This window comes from Pristiophorus japonicus, chromosome 17 (genome assembly GCF_044704955.1).
Source record: "Pristiophorus japonicus isolate sPriJap1 chromosome 17, sPriJap1.hap1, whole genome shotgun sequence".
Taxonomy (NCBI): Eukaryota; Metazoa; Chordata; class Chondrichthyes; family Pristiophoridae; genus Pristiophorus; species Pristiophorus japonicus.
The window spans coordinates 129193617-129207752 of NC_091993.1; the positions used below are offsets into that span (position 1 = coordinate 129193617).

The following is a 14136-nucleotide window of genomic DNA, read 5'->3' on the forward strand; positions in this document are numbered from 1 at the left end:
TCTGTAACCCTTAATACCCTTCCCCAACAAAAATCGTCTGACTTCCTTCAGAACGTCACTAAATTACTATCCGCCTCGCGGTGGGATGAGGCGCGTCAAGGGTGAACTTATCAAACTGTGTCTGGTTGTAGTTTATTGTATTTGTAACTGTCTAATCATTTTAGTCAGAAGAAAAGATAAATGTGTGTTTACTTCATTTTGTATCCTCAGATCTGACGCCTTTTATCACTCCTAGTTATTTTTCAATCCTCTCGAGTGTCAGCGAGTTGGCAAACACACAAACACTTGCCTTTGATGTCTTTCCTAACATCCTAGCAACAAAGAGATCTAATTGCAAATGAGCTAATTAAAGTAAACTGGTGACGGAGCGTGAAAACAATTTGTGTGGTGACACTCCGCACTCGCTCGCTGTTCCTCACCAGACGGGGACAACGGACTGAAGCCTGCCTCATGCTCCCGCGCTGTCCATACTCACGGGCAAGCGTTCGCTCACCACAGGCACTCCGGTCACCCACCCACAACTCCCGGCACACGTGGTGCCAAAGGTCAAAGACAGAGGAGACGGGATCTCGACCGCTCCAGACCCACGAGATCTCGCCGCTCCTCCAATTCCGGCCGCTTGTGCATCTCCGATTTCCTTCGCTCCACCATTGGAGCTCTGGAATTCCCTCCCTGAACCTCTCCGTTTCTCTATCTCCCGCTCCTCCTTTAAGATGCTCCTTAAAACCTACCTCTCACCTGCCCTAGTTTCCTCTTATGTGTCTCGGTGTCAAATTTCGTTTGATAATCGCTTCTGTGAAGCACCTTGGGACGTTTTACTATGTTAAAGGCGCTATATAAATACAAGTTACTGCTGTTGATCAAGCACTTTGCTAATAACGGGGAGAGGTGCTTGCTCCCGATTGCAATGAGCTGGTACAAGGCAGGTATGGAGCGAGAGGCATGGGTAAGGGAATATCTCCGTGCGATGAAGACTTGGCTGTTATCCATGGGCCAGTCTGACTGAAGGCCCGCACTAACCCACTGTTCCTCCAAGGTCGATGGAACCGTTTCACATGCCCAATGGATGTTGGGACAGCTCTAATGGCATTCCTTTGCTTTCCCTTTGAGAGGAGGGGGAGGGGTGAGGGGCGACAGCGCAGGGTCCCACAGGCCCATAGACACGAGGAAGATCGCAGGGGAGTGGGGCTGGGCTCTGAGCATACCGGGCAATGGGATTATCTCTGGATCCAGAGGTTTGGTCAAGGTGACTATGGGGAAAGGGTGGGGGTGGTGTGGGGGGACTAATTGGGCAGCTCTTTCAGAGAGCCCACGGGCAAGAGGGGCCGAATGGCCCCCTTCTGCACTGTGTGGTTTTGGGAGAGATGTAAAGGGGGCACACGATCCATTGCAGTCAGCACCCCCCACCCCCGCAATTCTTCCTGTCTCTCCCTTCTCGCCAGTTTGCCAATAAGCCGATGGTCAGTACTCCTTTGGACTTTTCTCTCTTGTCCCTCCAAAGCTCCTGATACCCCATCCAATGCACTCCCTGCACCTTCCCTGTGCTAAAATCCACACTCTGCCTCGTACTCTAACTCATTCTTTCTGAGGACCTCTGTAAAGTCCTGTCCTCTCAGTACAGATTCACACGAGGCATGTAGTGAAGTCAAGGTCACTCTGGACCTGCACCTTTATTTCACAGCTCTGGAATGCTGCACTTGCCTGAGACCTGTCCTTATATACCTGTCTCTTGCAAGTGCACCCCTGGTGGTAAGGTATGTTGCTGGTTACAGGTCATATCTTATTACAGTCATGTATAGCATGTTAGGATACAGTTATATATAATGATGTAAGATACAAAACATCACCCTCCCCCAAGGTCTTATTGTCTTTATAGGTTCAGTCTCTCAGGTGGTCTACGCTCTCGCGTGGAGCGTCTGAGTTGTGGTTCACTTGTTTGCCTTGGTGTCTGTTTTTCTTTGGGTGTGGTTGCTGGTATCTCGCCTGGGCTGTCTGTTTCGATTGGTGTGATTGTTGTTGACTCGCCTGGGCTGTCTGTTGGGATTGCCCTTTCCTCAGGTTGTTCCCTCTGTCTGTCCACCAGGTGTGGTGCGAGTTCCACATTGTAGTCTGCCTCTGGTTCCGCAGTGTTGTTGGTAAATCTGCTTTTGACTTAGTCTACATGCCTCCGGCAGGTTTTGCCATTGTCCATTTGTACTACTAGTAGCCTGTTTCCTTCCTTGCCCGTTACTGTCCCTTAAAGCCATTTGGGACCCCTGCCATAGTTTAGTACAAACACTTTGTCCCCTATCTCATTCCATCTCCCCCTCGAATTTCTGTCATGGTACTCAGTCAGCTTACGGCGCTTTGTCTCAAAGATTTCGTGCATATCTGGGAGGATTAATGAGAGCCTTGTTTTTAAAGTCCTTTTCATCAACAGTTGCGCGGGGGGGATCCCAGTCAGTGAGTGCGGACGAGATCTGTATGCCAGCAGCAGTCGCGACAGGCAACCCTGCAGCGTGGGACCTTGGATTTTAAGCATGCCTTGTTTAATGATTTGCACTGCTCTCTCCGCCTGGTCGTTGGAGGCCGGCTTGAACGGTGCCGTCTTGACGTGATTTATGCCGTGGTCAATTATAAAGTCTTGGAATTCTGCGCTGGTGAAGCACGGACCATTGTCACTGACCAATATGTCAGGGATTCCGTGCATTGCAAACATGGTTGCGAGGCTCTCCACAGTGGTGGAGGTTGTGCTCGAGTTTAAAATAGAGCATTCGATCCACTTTGAAAATGCATCTACAACTACGAGGAACATTTTGCCCATGAATAGGCCCGCATAGTCTACGTGCACCCGCGAGCACGGTTTGGTAGGCCAGGGCCAGAGGCTCAGTGGAGCCTCCCTGGGAGCATTGCTAAGTTGGGCACAAAAGGTGCACCTTCGGACGCAGAGCTCCAAGTCCGCGTCAATACCAGGCCACCAGACGTGGGATCTGGCTATGGCCTTCATGAGAACGATCCCCGGGTGCTCGCGGTGGAGCTCCCGGACAAATGCCTCTCTGCCTCGCAGAGGCATGACTACTCGGCTGCCCCACATCAGGCAGTCTGCTTGTAGTGATAGCTCATGCATGCGCCTGTGAAAGGGTTTTAATTCCTCGGGCAGGCATCGTGAGCCTCTGCCCAGTCACCGGTTAGGACACATCTTTTTACTAAAGATAACGTGGGGTCGCTGGCCGTCCAGGCTCTGACTTGGCAAGCCATCATGAGCGAACCTGTGAACTCAAAGGCATTGATTGCCATGACTATCTCACAGTCCTGTTCGTCAGACCCTTCCGTGGTCACCAGGGGTAGCCTGCTGAGAGCGCCGGCACAGTTGTCTGTGCCTGGTCTGTGCCTTATGGTATAGTCGTAGGATGCCAACATGAGTGCCCACCGTTGAATTCGCGCCGAGGCGTTGGCGTTTATTGCCTTGCTCTCAGATAGGAGGGATGTGAGGGGCTTGTGGTCGGTTTCTAACGCGAACTTGGCCCCGAAAAGGTATTGGTGCATCTTTTTGACACCATACATGCACGCGAGCGCCTCCTTCTCTACCATTCCGTACTGCGCTCCGCCCGCGAAAGTGACCTGGAGGCATAAGCTATGGGTTGTAATTTGCCCGCACTATTGACATGTTGCAAAACACACCCGACCCCATACGCTGACGCATCGCATGTGAGAACTAGCTTTTTACCTGGGTCAAAGAAAGTCAAAACACTGTTGGAACACAGAAGGTTGCGTGCCTTATTGAAGGCGCGTTCCTGGGCGTCCCCCCAAAACCAATTGCACCCCTTCCTGAGTAGCACATGGAGAGGCTCTAGCAGCGTGCTTAAGTTCTGCATAAAGTTCCCAAAGTAATTGAGTAGCCCGAGAAAGGTGCGCAGTTCTGAGACATTCCGGGGCCTGGGTGCCAGGCGAATTGCTTCTGTTTTGGACTCTGTTGGGCGGATTCCATCAGTGGCAATCCTTCTGCCCAAAAATTCATCCTCGGGTGCGAGAAACAGGCACTTGGATTTCTTGACTCGTAGGCCTACCCGATCCAACCGCTTTAGTACTTCCTCCAAATTACGGAGATGGGAGTCGGTGTCCCTGCCCGTGATAAGTATGTCGTCTTGAAATACAACCGTCCCCGGGATGGACTTGAGCAGACTCTCCATGTTGCGCTGGAATATGGCAGCTGCCGACCTGATGCCGAATGGGCATCGATTGTACATGAAAAGGCCTCGATGTGTGTTGATGGTGGTGAGTAGCTTGGATTCCTCGGTCAATTCTTGCGTCATATACGCAGATGTGAGGTCTAACTTTGAGAAAAGTTTACCTCCAGCCAATGTGGCAAATATGCCCTCCGCTCTGGGCAGCAGGTACTGGTTCTGTAGGGGGACTCTGTTTATGGTAGATTTGTAGTCCCCACAGATTCGTACGGATCCATCAGGCTTCATGACTGGGACGATGGGACTTGCCCAGTCGCTAAATTCCACAGGTGATATAATGCCTTCCCGCAGAAGCCTGTCTAGTTCGTGTTCAATCTTTTCCCTCATCACATGGGGTACAGCTCTGGCCTTGTGATGGACCGGTCTAGCATCCTGTGTGATGTAGATTTTGACTTTGGCCCCTTTGAAAGTGCCCACACCTGGTTGAAAGAGATGTTCAAATCGCTTTATAACTGTTGAGCAGGAGGTCCGTTCCTCTAATGACATGGCATGGACATCATCCCATTTCTAGTTTATTTTTGTCAGCCAGCATCTCCCCAGCAGTGCTTGGGGGTCCCCGGGGACAATCCACAGGGAAAGTCGGTTCACTGTCCCTTTGTGTGTGACAGAGAGCATGGCGAGGACTGGTACGATTTCTTTGGTATAGGTCCTTAGTTTGGTGTCGACCCTTGTGAGTTTTGGTCTGTCTCTTTTATGCGGCCACAGTTGTTCAAATTGTTGAGCGCCCATGAGAGATTGACTCGCTCCCGTATCCAGCTCCATGTTGACAGATATCCCGTTGAGTAGGACCCTCATCATTGTCGGAGGCATCCTGTTGTAGAGCAGCAGCCATTGATCGTGTTGACCCGCTGTACATCGGTGTCCCGGGTACTGTCCCCACCATTTTCTGGTCCGCTTTCTGACCCATCCGATTCGTATACCAGCCGAGCTGCCGTATTTTTGCACATGCGGGCCAAATGCCCTGTATATACACAATTTCTGCAAACAGCCTGCTGAAATCGACATTCCCTTGACGCGTGCCCACCCCCACACCTCCAGCACAGACCTGTTCCATTGTTCAAGGTGTTTCCAAAGAATGAGCTGCGTCTGGCTGATCTCTCTTGAGCTTCTCTCAGTTTGTAGTTGATTGCTCGCATTGTGGGTTGATGAGGTGTGAACGGCCGTTCCTGTGGCCCTTGATGGCTTCTGCTTGCTGTCGAGAGCCTGTTCTCTCAGTTTTGTCTGTGTGTGGGGGTAGCAGGTTTTCTAATGCTGTGAACTTCTTGTTCCGATATTTCGTTAGTTGTCGTAGCTGCATTGTAAATCAACCTCGTTTCTTCTTCCGCTACCATGATTGTCTGTGCAACCAGTGCTGCTGCCTCTAAGGTCAGGTTCTTGGTCTCGATGAGCTTTCGGAATATGCCTGCGTGGCCTATTCCTTCAATGAAAAAGTCTCTCAGCATTTCTCTCCTCAGTTCATCGGAGAACTAACATAAACTAGCTAACCTCCGAAGTTCTGCCACGAAGTCGGGTATGCTCTGGCCCACACAGCGTCTGTATTTGTCGAATCTGTGTCTGGCCATGTGTAGGCTGCTCGCTGGCTTCAGGTGGTCTCTTACCAGTGTGCTCAATTCTTCAAATGACTTGCTTGCTGGTTTCTCAGGTGCCAACAGATCCTTCATTAAAGCGTATGTTTTCGAGCCACAGCTGGTCAAGAGATGGGCTCTTCTCTTGTCTGCCTTATCGTCGCCTAACCAGTCTTTGGTTACAAAGCTTTGCTGGAGCCTTTCTATAAAGTCCTCCCAATTGTCTCCCGCATTGTACTTTTCATCTGATCCGTTGTTCGCCATTCTGTGGATTCTGTAATCCCGTAATTCGTCGCCACTGTAAAGTCCTGTACCCTCAGTACAGATTCACACGAGGCATGTAGTGAAGTCAAGGTCACTCTGGACCTGCACCTTTATTTCACAGCTCTGGAATGCTGCACTTGCCTGAGACCTGTCCTTATATACCTGTCGCTTGCAAGTGCACCCCCGGTGGTAAGGTATGCTGGTGGTTACAGGTCATATCTTATTACAGTCATGTATAGCATGTTAGAATACAGTTATATATAATAATGTAAGATACATGACAACCTCGACTGTGAAAATCCTCACCGCCCACAGACTTCCCTCCCTCCAACAATCAGCGGCGTTTTAAACCCCGAACATTCACAGAAACATAAGGATAAGGAGCAGGAGGCCATTCGGCCCCTCGAGCCTGCTCCGCCATTCAATAAGATCACGGCTGGTCATCGATCTTCGACCTCAACTCCACTTTCCCGCCCGATCCCCATATCCCTTGATTCCTTTAATATCCAATAATCTATCGATTTCAGCCTTGAATATACTCAAAGACTGAGCCTCCACAGCCCTCTGGGGCAGAGAGTTCCAAAGATTCACCACCCTCTGAGTGAAGAAGTTTCTCCTCAGCTCAGTCCTAAATGGCCGACCCCTTATTCTGAGACTGTGACCCCTGGTTCCAGACTCTCCAGCCCCGGGGGAAACATCCTCCCTACATCTACCCTGTCAATCCCTGTAAGTATTTTGTATGTTTCAATGATTTCACCTTTCATTCTTCTAAACTCCAGAGAATATAGGCTCAGACTGCTCAATAAAGTTCAGTCAGAAAACCACTATTCTTTCTTCATCCAATTCTCTCACCATTACTCTCTTTAATCCTGGCGATGCACTGCAGATTGGTCCTTGGCGGTTTGCCTAGAATACTCTGCTTAAACAACTAACACAATAATGCCGGCAGTAAATCAACCAGGCATTGCCGCGACCGAAAACCCAGGAGAAAAATCATAGCAGCGCTAAAAAATAACTTGGAGTTGGGAGAAAAAGAATCAGAAGTTAAGAATCATCCGATCAGATAATGAAGAGTCTGTTCGCTTTCCAATTGGCCGTGGGATGGACGGGTCGAGTGACCAATAGCAGGAGTCTGGGGGTGGGGCTTTGTGATGATGGACAGGTTAGGTGACCAGTGGCGGGAGCCTGGGGGTGTGGCTTTGTGATGATGGACGGGTTGGGTGACCAGTGGCGGGAGCCTGGGGATGGGGCTTTGTGATGATGGACGGGTTGGGTGACCAATAGCGGGAGTGTGGGGGTGGGAGGTTATTTGATGACACCTCCAATATGTCGAGTTGGCAACTGACTGATCCACCCAGCCATCGTTGCCTGTAGTCACTGGGTCGGGTGAACCGTAGTGTAAGGATCATTAACCGTAGACACCAGCCATGTACAAGAACGCATGTACTTGCATCATTGAGCCCGAGAAACCAGATCTCAAATATCAGATATCGGACATTACTGATTAAAGACAACATCAACGTGCCTTTATATAGTGCCTTTAACACAGTCAAACATCCCAGGAGCGATTATCAGACAAAATTTGACACCGAGCACATAAGGAGATAGTGGGACAGGCGACCAAAAGCTCAGTCAAAGAGGAAGGTTTTAAGCAGCGTCTTAAAGGAGGAGAGAGAGGCACAGATGTTTAGAGAGGGAGAGAGCTTGGGGCCCAGGCAGCTGAAGGCACGGTCACCAATGGTGGAGCGATGGAAATCGAGCGATGTGCAAGAGGCCAGAACTGGAGGAGGGCAGAGATCTGGGAGGGTTATAGGGCTGGAGGAGGTTAGAGATAGGGAGGGGCGAGCCCATGGAGGGATTTGAAGTCAATAAACTCATGCCCAATATACAGCTAGAATTCTAATGAATCACACACCTCCACTTCACTCCGATTGCATCTAATCACAATGAACCAACCCCCACATACTTCCGTTTTTCAGAAATGCAATGGCCCAAACCTCATTCTGTTGTTTAGAATTCCTATTCATGTATAACATTGAATACAAAATCCTGCTCCGAATCGAATCTATCCTGGCAGGTGCACCACATGGTCAGTTGGAATCAATTGCCGTTCTTTCCAGTCAGAACTCGAAAACACCAGGAGCCCCAGCAATCAACGCATCTGACACGGGGCTACAGGCAGTCATAAAAGAGCATTCTTATTGGGTTTTGCAACCTGGCAGAAGCGGTGTGATGAATCTGACAAGCTCAGCCCAGAGTGTTACATCACCGGGTCATGCCTTCAGTTGAGTTAATCCCAGACCGTGACAAGATGAACCCACAAGGAACAGCCACACTACCCGTGCAATCGTTGTGTGGCGATCTCGGAGCAAAGACTTCCATTGTGGTGGCTTCATCGCACAGCATCTCCGCTCCAAGCCCTGTGCCCTGCAGGGTCCCCAACCCTTTCACACATCAACATCGCAATCTCAAAACTAGTCTGTGCAAGCAATGGTTCAGCGAGCGACTGGTCAATCTATAGAACCCGCTCCTTCGATAACGATGGAAGCAGTTCAGTGCTGATTCATCCAATTGGAAATGAGTTTCTTTCAGAAAATACCATTTTGGGACAGAGTCACAGAGTAACGCGAGCCGTGCCGTTTGGGGGTGTAGCGAGCGCGGGGGGAACAGGGGACTTTGGGCCTCGGGTTCCCAAAGCTCTCCCCCACTGGGGGTTTTCCTCACCGTGTCTGGGTCTGTTGTACACTCATTGATCGAGTGTGTGTGAGAGTGTGTGTGAGTGTGAGAGTGTGAGTGTGTGTGAGTGTGTGTGTGAATGTGTGTGTGTGTGTGTGAGTGTGTGAGTGAGTGAGTGTGTGTGTGTGTGAGTGTGTGTGTGCGAGAGAGTGTGAGAGTGAGTGTGTGTGAATGTGAGAATGTGTGTGTGTGTGTGTGTGTGTGAATGTGTGTGTGAGTGTGAGTGAATGAATGTTTGTGTGAGTGTGTGTGTGAGTGTGAGTGTGAGTGTGTGCATGTAAGAGTGTGTGCGTGTGAGTGTGTGTGTGTGTGTGAGAGTGTGTGAGTGAGTGTGTGTGTGTGAATGTGTGTGTGAGTGTGTGTGAATGTGTGTGTGAGTGTGTGTGTGTGAATGTGTGTGTGAGTGTGAGTGAATGAATGTGTGTGAGTGTGGGTGAGTGTGTGTATGAGTGTGTGTGAGTGTATGTGTGAATGTGTGTGTGAGTGTGAGTGAGGGAATGTGTGTGTGAGTGTGTGTGTGTGTGTGCATGTAAGAGTGTGTGCGTGTGAGTGTGTGTGTTTGAATGTGAGTGTGTGTATGAATGTGAGTGTGTCTGTATGAGTGTATGTGAGTGTGTGTGAGTGTATGAATGTGTATGTGTGAGTGTGTGTGTGTGAGTGTCTGTATAGTTTTGTGTCTGTACGTGCATGGCTGTGCGTTTTTATAAATTCATGCGTGAGCGCACGAGTGTTTCCTGTTTAAATGCTTTGTATTTGAATATCTCCCCACTCTAACATTCACCAGCCGCTGTCTCCCCAGATGCTGCCTGACCCGTTGAGGGGTCCCAGCATTTCACTTGCTTTATTTTTTAAATAGCACGATTGATAAAATCCCTGGGAAACATTGCAGCAATTCCTTTGATGACACTGTTCCAGCTCTCGGAAAGCTGCTTCAGAGTTCCTCCTTAGAAATCCAAGTGTTAAGTGAAGAAACAGGGAATCATTTCTGAATCCAATGCCTTTCCGTGACATAGTGAGATCCCGTAAATCAGCTACCACTGGAAGCCTGGATTGTCGTTAAATGTTGCATTCAATGATTGTCTCCCCTGGTACTTGTCCCATCACCACTCCCTTGCTATCGAAAGCACTTCACTAATGAGATCAGTACCTGGGAGCGTTTACTGGTAGAGGTGTTGTTAACAGATTGACTGTTTGCACATCTCAGCTAATTGGCTAAATAAACTTCTACAATTATGCATCAGGCCATAAAACATCGACTAAACACTGCAGCTAATGCGCCAGGCCCAATGACTAACGCGTCGTGGGGCCTTGTGAGAATATCGCGACACGGAGTCACTGCTTCGCTGGGTTCCAAAGGGACACTTTCCACTATTTTTTTATGATCTTAAAATAAAAATTAATGGGGATGATGCAAAATCCTTAAAGTAAATGCTAAATTGTTTGAAACAAAATTTACATAGAACTGCATTGAGTGTACGGCACAGAAACAGGCCATTCGGCCCACCGCTCCGTGCCAGGGTTTATTCTCCACACCAGCCCCCTCCCACCCCTCTCCATCTCACCCCATCACCATCTCCTTCTATTCCTTTCTCCCTCATGTGTTTATCCAGCTTCCCCTTAAATGCATCGATACTATTCACCTCAACCCCTCCCTGTGGCAGCGAGTTCCACATTCTCACCGCTCTCTGGGTAAAGGAGTTTCTCCTGAATTCCCCATTGGGTTTCTTGGTGACTATCCTATATTTACAACACCAACAACTTGTATTTATATAGTGCCTTTAACATAGTGAAACGACCCACGACGCTTCACAGGAGTATTCTGAGATTTGACACCGAGCCGCATAAGCAGAAATTAGCGCAGGTAACCAAAAGCTTGGTCAAAGTGGTAGGTTTTAAGGAACGTCTTGAAGGAGGAAAGAGAGGTAGAGAGGTGGAGAGGTTTAGGGAGGGAGTTCCAGAGCTTGGGGCCCAGGCAACAGAAGGCACGGCCACCGATGGTGGAGCGATTATAATCAGGGATGTTCAGGAGGACAGAATTAGAGGAGCGGAGAGATCTCGGGGGGTTGTGGGGCTGGAGAAGTTTACAAAGATAGGGAGGGGCGAGGGCCATGGAGGGATTTGAAAATAAGGATGAGAATTTTGAAATCTTTGAATTTATGACCAATTTTCCTTCTAATTTTTTTTTTGTGCCACGCTGAGCTCAACAACGTCCTAAGTTGACAATATAATCCCGTGCTCCAGCACCCTCGCCCACAAAATTAACCCCCCGCCCCCGATACCTACTTTAAAAACTGGCCCATGTCGTCACACAGGGCTTCGCAGCCGGGCCACTTGCATTCTCCGTGTCCGAACAGCGGGTGCACACCTGTGGCTTCTTCATGGGACAAGCTGGGGAAGGACAGAGCAGAGATTGGAGGGTTAGTCACTCTCACACAAACCATGGGGGAAAGAGGAGCTGAACTTCACATCTCATCCCGCAGCAAAGGGCTCAGAATTAAACATCGGACCAAAGGCCTTTGGTGTTAAAAAACTCTCTGCTGTTGTGGGCTGCCTCGGAGATATCTCGGGGGTTCGAGGGGTTGGGTAGAAAGTTTCAATCCATGCACGATTTACGTCCCCGTTTTCGGACAGGAGCAGGCCGATAGCATGCTGGAACTTACCGCCCCAGGGCTGACAATGTTCAGACAGCTTCCATTTTAGTGGGGGCGTTGAAATAGACGGCCCGGGACACTGCCCGGATACCAGCCGTGCACATCGGGCTTCTGTGATGTCAGTCGGACCCCGGCAGCCCTGGCCAAGACCCCGACAATTCTCTGTTGGTTCAGGAAGAATACTAATCCTCTTCTCCGCTCCATGAAATTCATCCACCTCACTAACCCCCACTATCTTCCCCCACAAACAGCAACGAGAAAAATATCAGATAATCAATTTTTTAGTGATGTTGGCTGAAGGGTAAATATTGGCCCACGGATACCAGGGAGAACTTCCCTGCTCTTCTTTGAAATAGTGCTGTGGGATTTAGTGTTCACCTGAGAGGGCAGACAGGACCTCAGTTTAACGTCTCATATGCAAGACTGCACCTCCAACAGTGCGGCACTCCCTCAGTACTGCCCCTCTAACAGTGCAGCACTGCCTCAGTCCTGTCCCTCCGACAGTGCAGCGCTCCCTCAGTACTGCCCTTCCGACAGTGTGGCGCTCCCTCAGTACTGCCCTTCTGACAGTGTGGTGCTCCCTCAGTACTGCCCCTCCGACAGTGCGGCGCTCCCTCAGTACTGCCCCTCCGACAGTGTGGTGCTCCCTCAGTACTGCCCCTCCGACAGTGCGGCGCTCCCTCAGTACTGCCCCTCCAACAGTGCGGCGCTCCCTCAGTACTGTCCCTCCGACAGTGCGGCGCTCCCTCAGTACTGCCCCTCCGACAGTGCGGCGTTCCCTCAGCCTCAGCCTGTATTCTGTGCTCGAGTCCCTGTTGTGGACTTGAACTCACAACCTTCTGACTCAGAGGTGAGAGTGGAGAGTTATACCTGAGCACGAGTCAGCATCTTCAGGAGGTGAGGGGTGAAAATTGAGGTGGAAGAAATAAGAAAATAAAGAATTAGCTAGTTTTGGGGAAATATATATCCTGAAATTGTCATTATAAATATATTTAGGAAGTTTCCAAATCCCAGGGAGCTGATTATAAAAATGACGGAACGCATGGCACAGGTTTCTGAAAGAAATAGATTAATGCTTGGGGCCAAATCTCTTCATCACAGACATATCAGCCCTTTCCACCTGAAGTATTAACCTGTCTTTACAGATGCTGATAGACCTGCGCTGCATTTCCAGAATGTTCTGTTTTAATTGTGAGTTTCCTTTCCCCATTCTATCAGCAGCTGTCCCTCTTTCCCGCTGTCGTAAGTCACTGGGCTGATGCACCAACATCACTGTGTTTCTTTCATTCGTAAAATAATACTCCAGTTGCCTTGTGTAGACGAGTGGCTGAGAGCTGGAGCATCTGCTTTCCCGACACTGTGTGCAGAGCAGGCAGTGCCCACAGATACCGTCACCCGTGGTGGCCAGTTGGTGCAGTTCGAGTAACATCCCCACTGACACCTGGGAGTCCCCGGCCAAAGACCGCCCTGAGTAGAGGAAGTGCATCCGGGAGGGCGCTGAGTACCTCGAGTCTCAACGCCGAGAGCATGCAGAAAGCAAGCGCAGGCAGCGGAAGGAGCGTGCAGCAAACCAGTCCCACCCACCCTTTCCTTCAATCTGTCCCACCTGTGACAGGGACTGTGGCTCTCGTATTGGACTGTTCAGCCACCTAAGGACTCATGTTTAGAGTGGAAGCAAGTCTTCCTCGATTCCGAGAGACTGCCTATGATGATGATGATGGTCCCTGGGGTCATTGGGTCAGTGTGACCACTGGGATCCCTGGATCAGTGCGGACCCTGGTGGTACACCCTACTTATCGTGCGTGTCTTGGCCCTGGCTCAGTGGATAGCTCTCTCACTGAGTCTTGGGTTCAAGTCCCACTCCGGAGACTCGAACACATAAATCAAGCTGACACTGCAATGCTCAGGTAAAAAGATTGTATGGCACTACTGGAAGAAGGGCAGTGTCCTGGGCCAACATCACTAAAACAGCTCATTCATCATATTACTGTTTGTGGGGTTGCAACAATGAGTATAATCTCGGGATGTGGAAGACGCTATATAAATGCAAGTTCTTTCCTTTCTTCTTCACAAGTTAGCCTCTGACAATCAAAAGTACTGTGCGGAGGAGACCATGTAATCAAAGCACCACTAGAGACACCCAGAGAAACTTCCCCTGGACAAGGCACCCAGCACAACCCCCTCCCTCCGAGGGGTTCATTGGCAGCAAGGATACACACTCGTGTTGGGTCAGCCGGTACATGAGCTAGTACAGGCCAGAAATGGGCACTTGCCACTGATGGTCTATCCCCCAACACTGGGGACTAACTGCACGTGTCAAAGGTGTGAGCGGGTGTGCAAGGTATGAGCAGGTATGCTAGGTGTGAGCAGGTGGGCAAAGTGTGTGCAAGTGTGCAAAGTGTGAGCAGGTGTGCAAGGTGTGTGCAGGCGTGCAAGGTGTGAGCAGGTGTGCAGTGGTTCCAGATGTGTGGGATACTCCTCACACGATGCTGCCAGGTTTAGTGAGATTGCTTCTCCTGGTCAGGAGTCAGTGTGACAGATCAGGGGTCAGGTGAGACTGGTCAGGGGTCAGTGAGACTGGTCAGGGGTCACTGTGACAGGACAGGGGTCAATGTGACTGGTCAGGGGTCAGTGTGACAGGTCAGGGGTCAATGTGACTGGTCAGGGGTCAGTGTGACTGATCAGGGGTCAACGTGA

The 14136-nt window shown here is 50.0% G+C and overlaps 1 protein-coding gene across 1 annotated transcript in view; it reads right to left on the reverse strand.

The window, feature by feature from the left end:
* foxp4 (forkhead box P4) overlaps positions 1–14136 on the reverse strand; it is a 434368-nt gene that overhangs the window by 60056 nt on the left and 360176 nt on the right. Inside the window, exon 8 of the mRNA XM_070859285.1 lies at positions 11072–11176. Within this exon, the coding sequence (XP_070715386.1) occupies positions 11072–11176 (105 nt within the window). The remainder of the gene's footprint in view (positions 1–11071; positions 11177–14136) is intronic.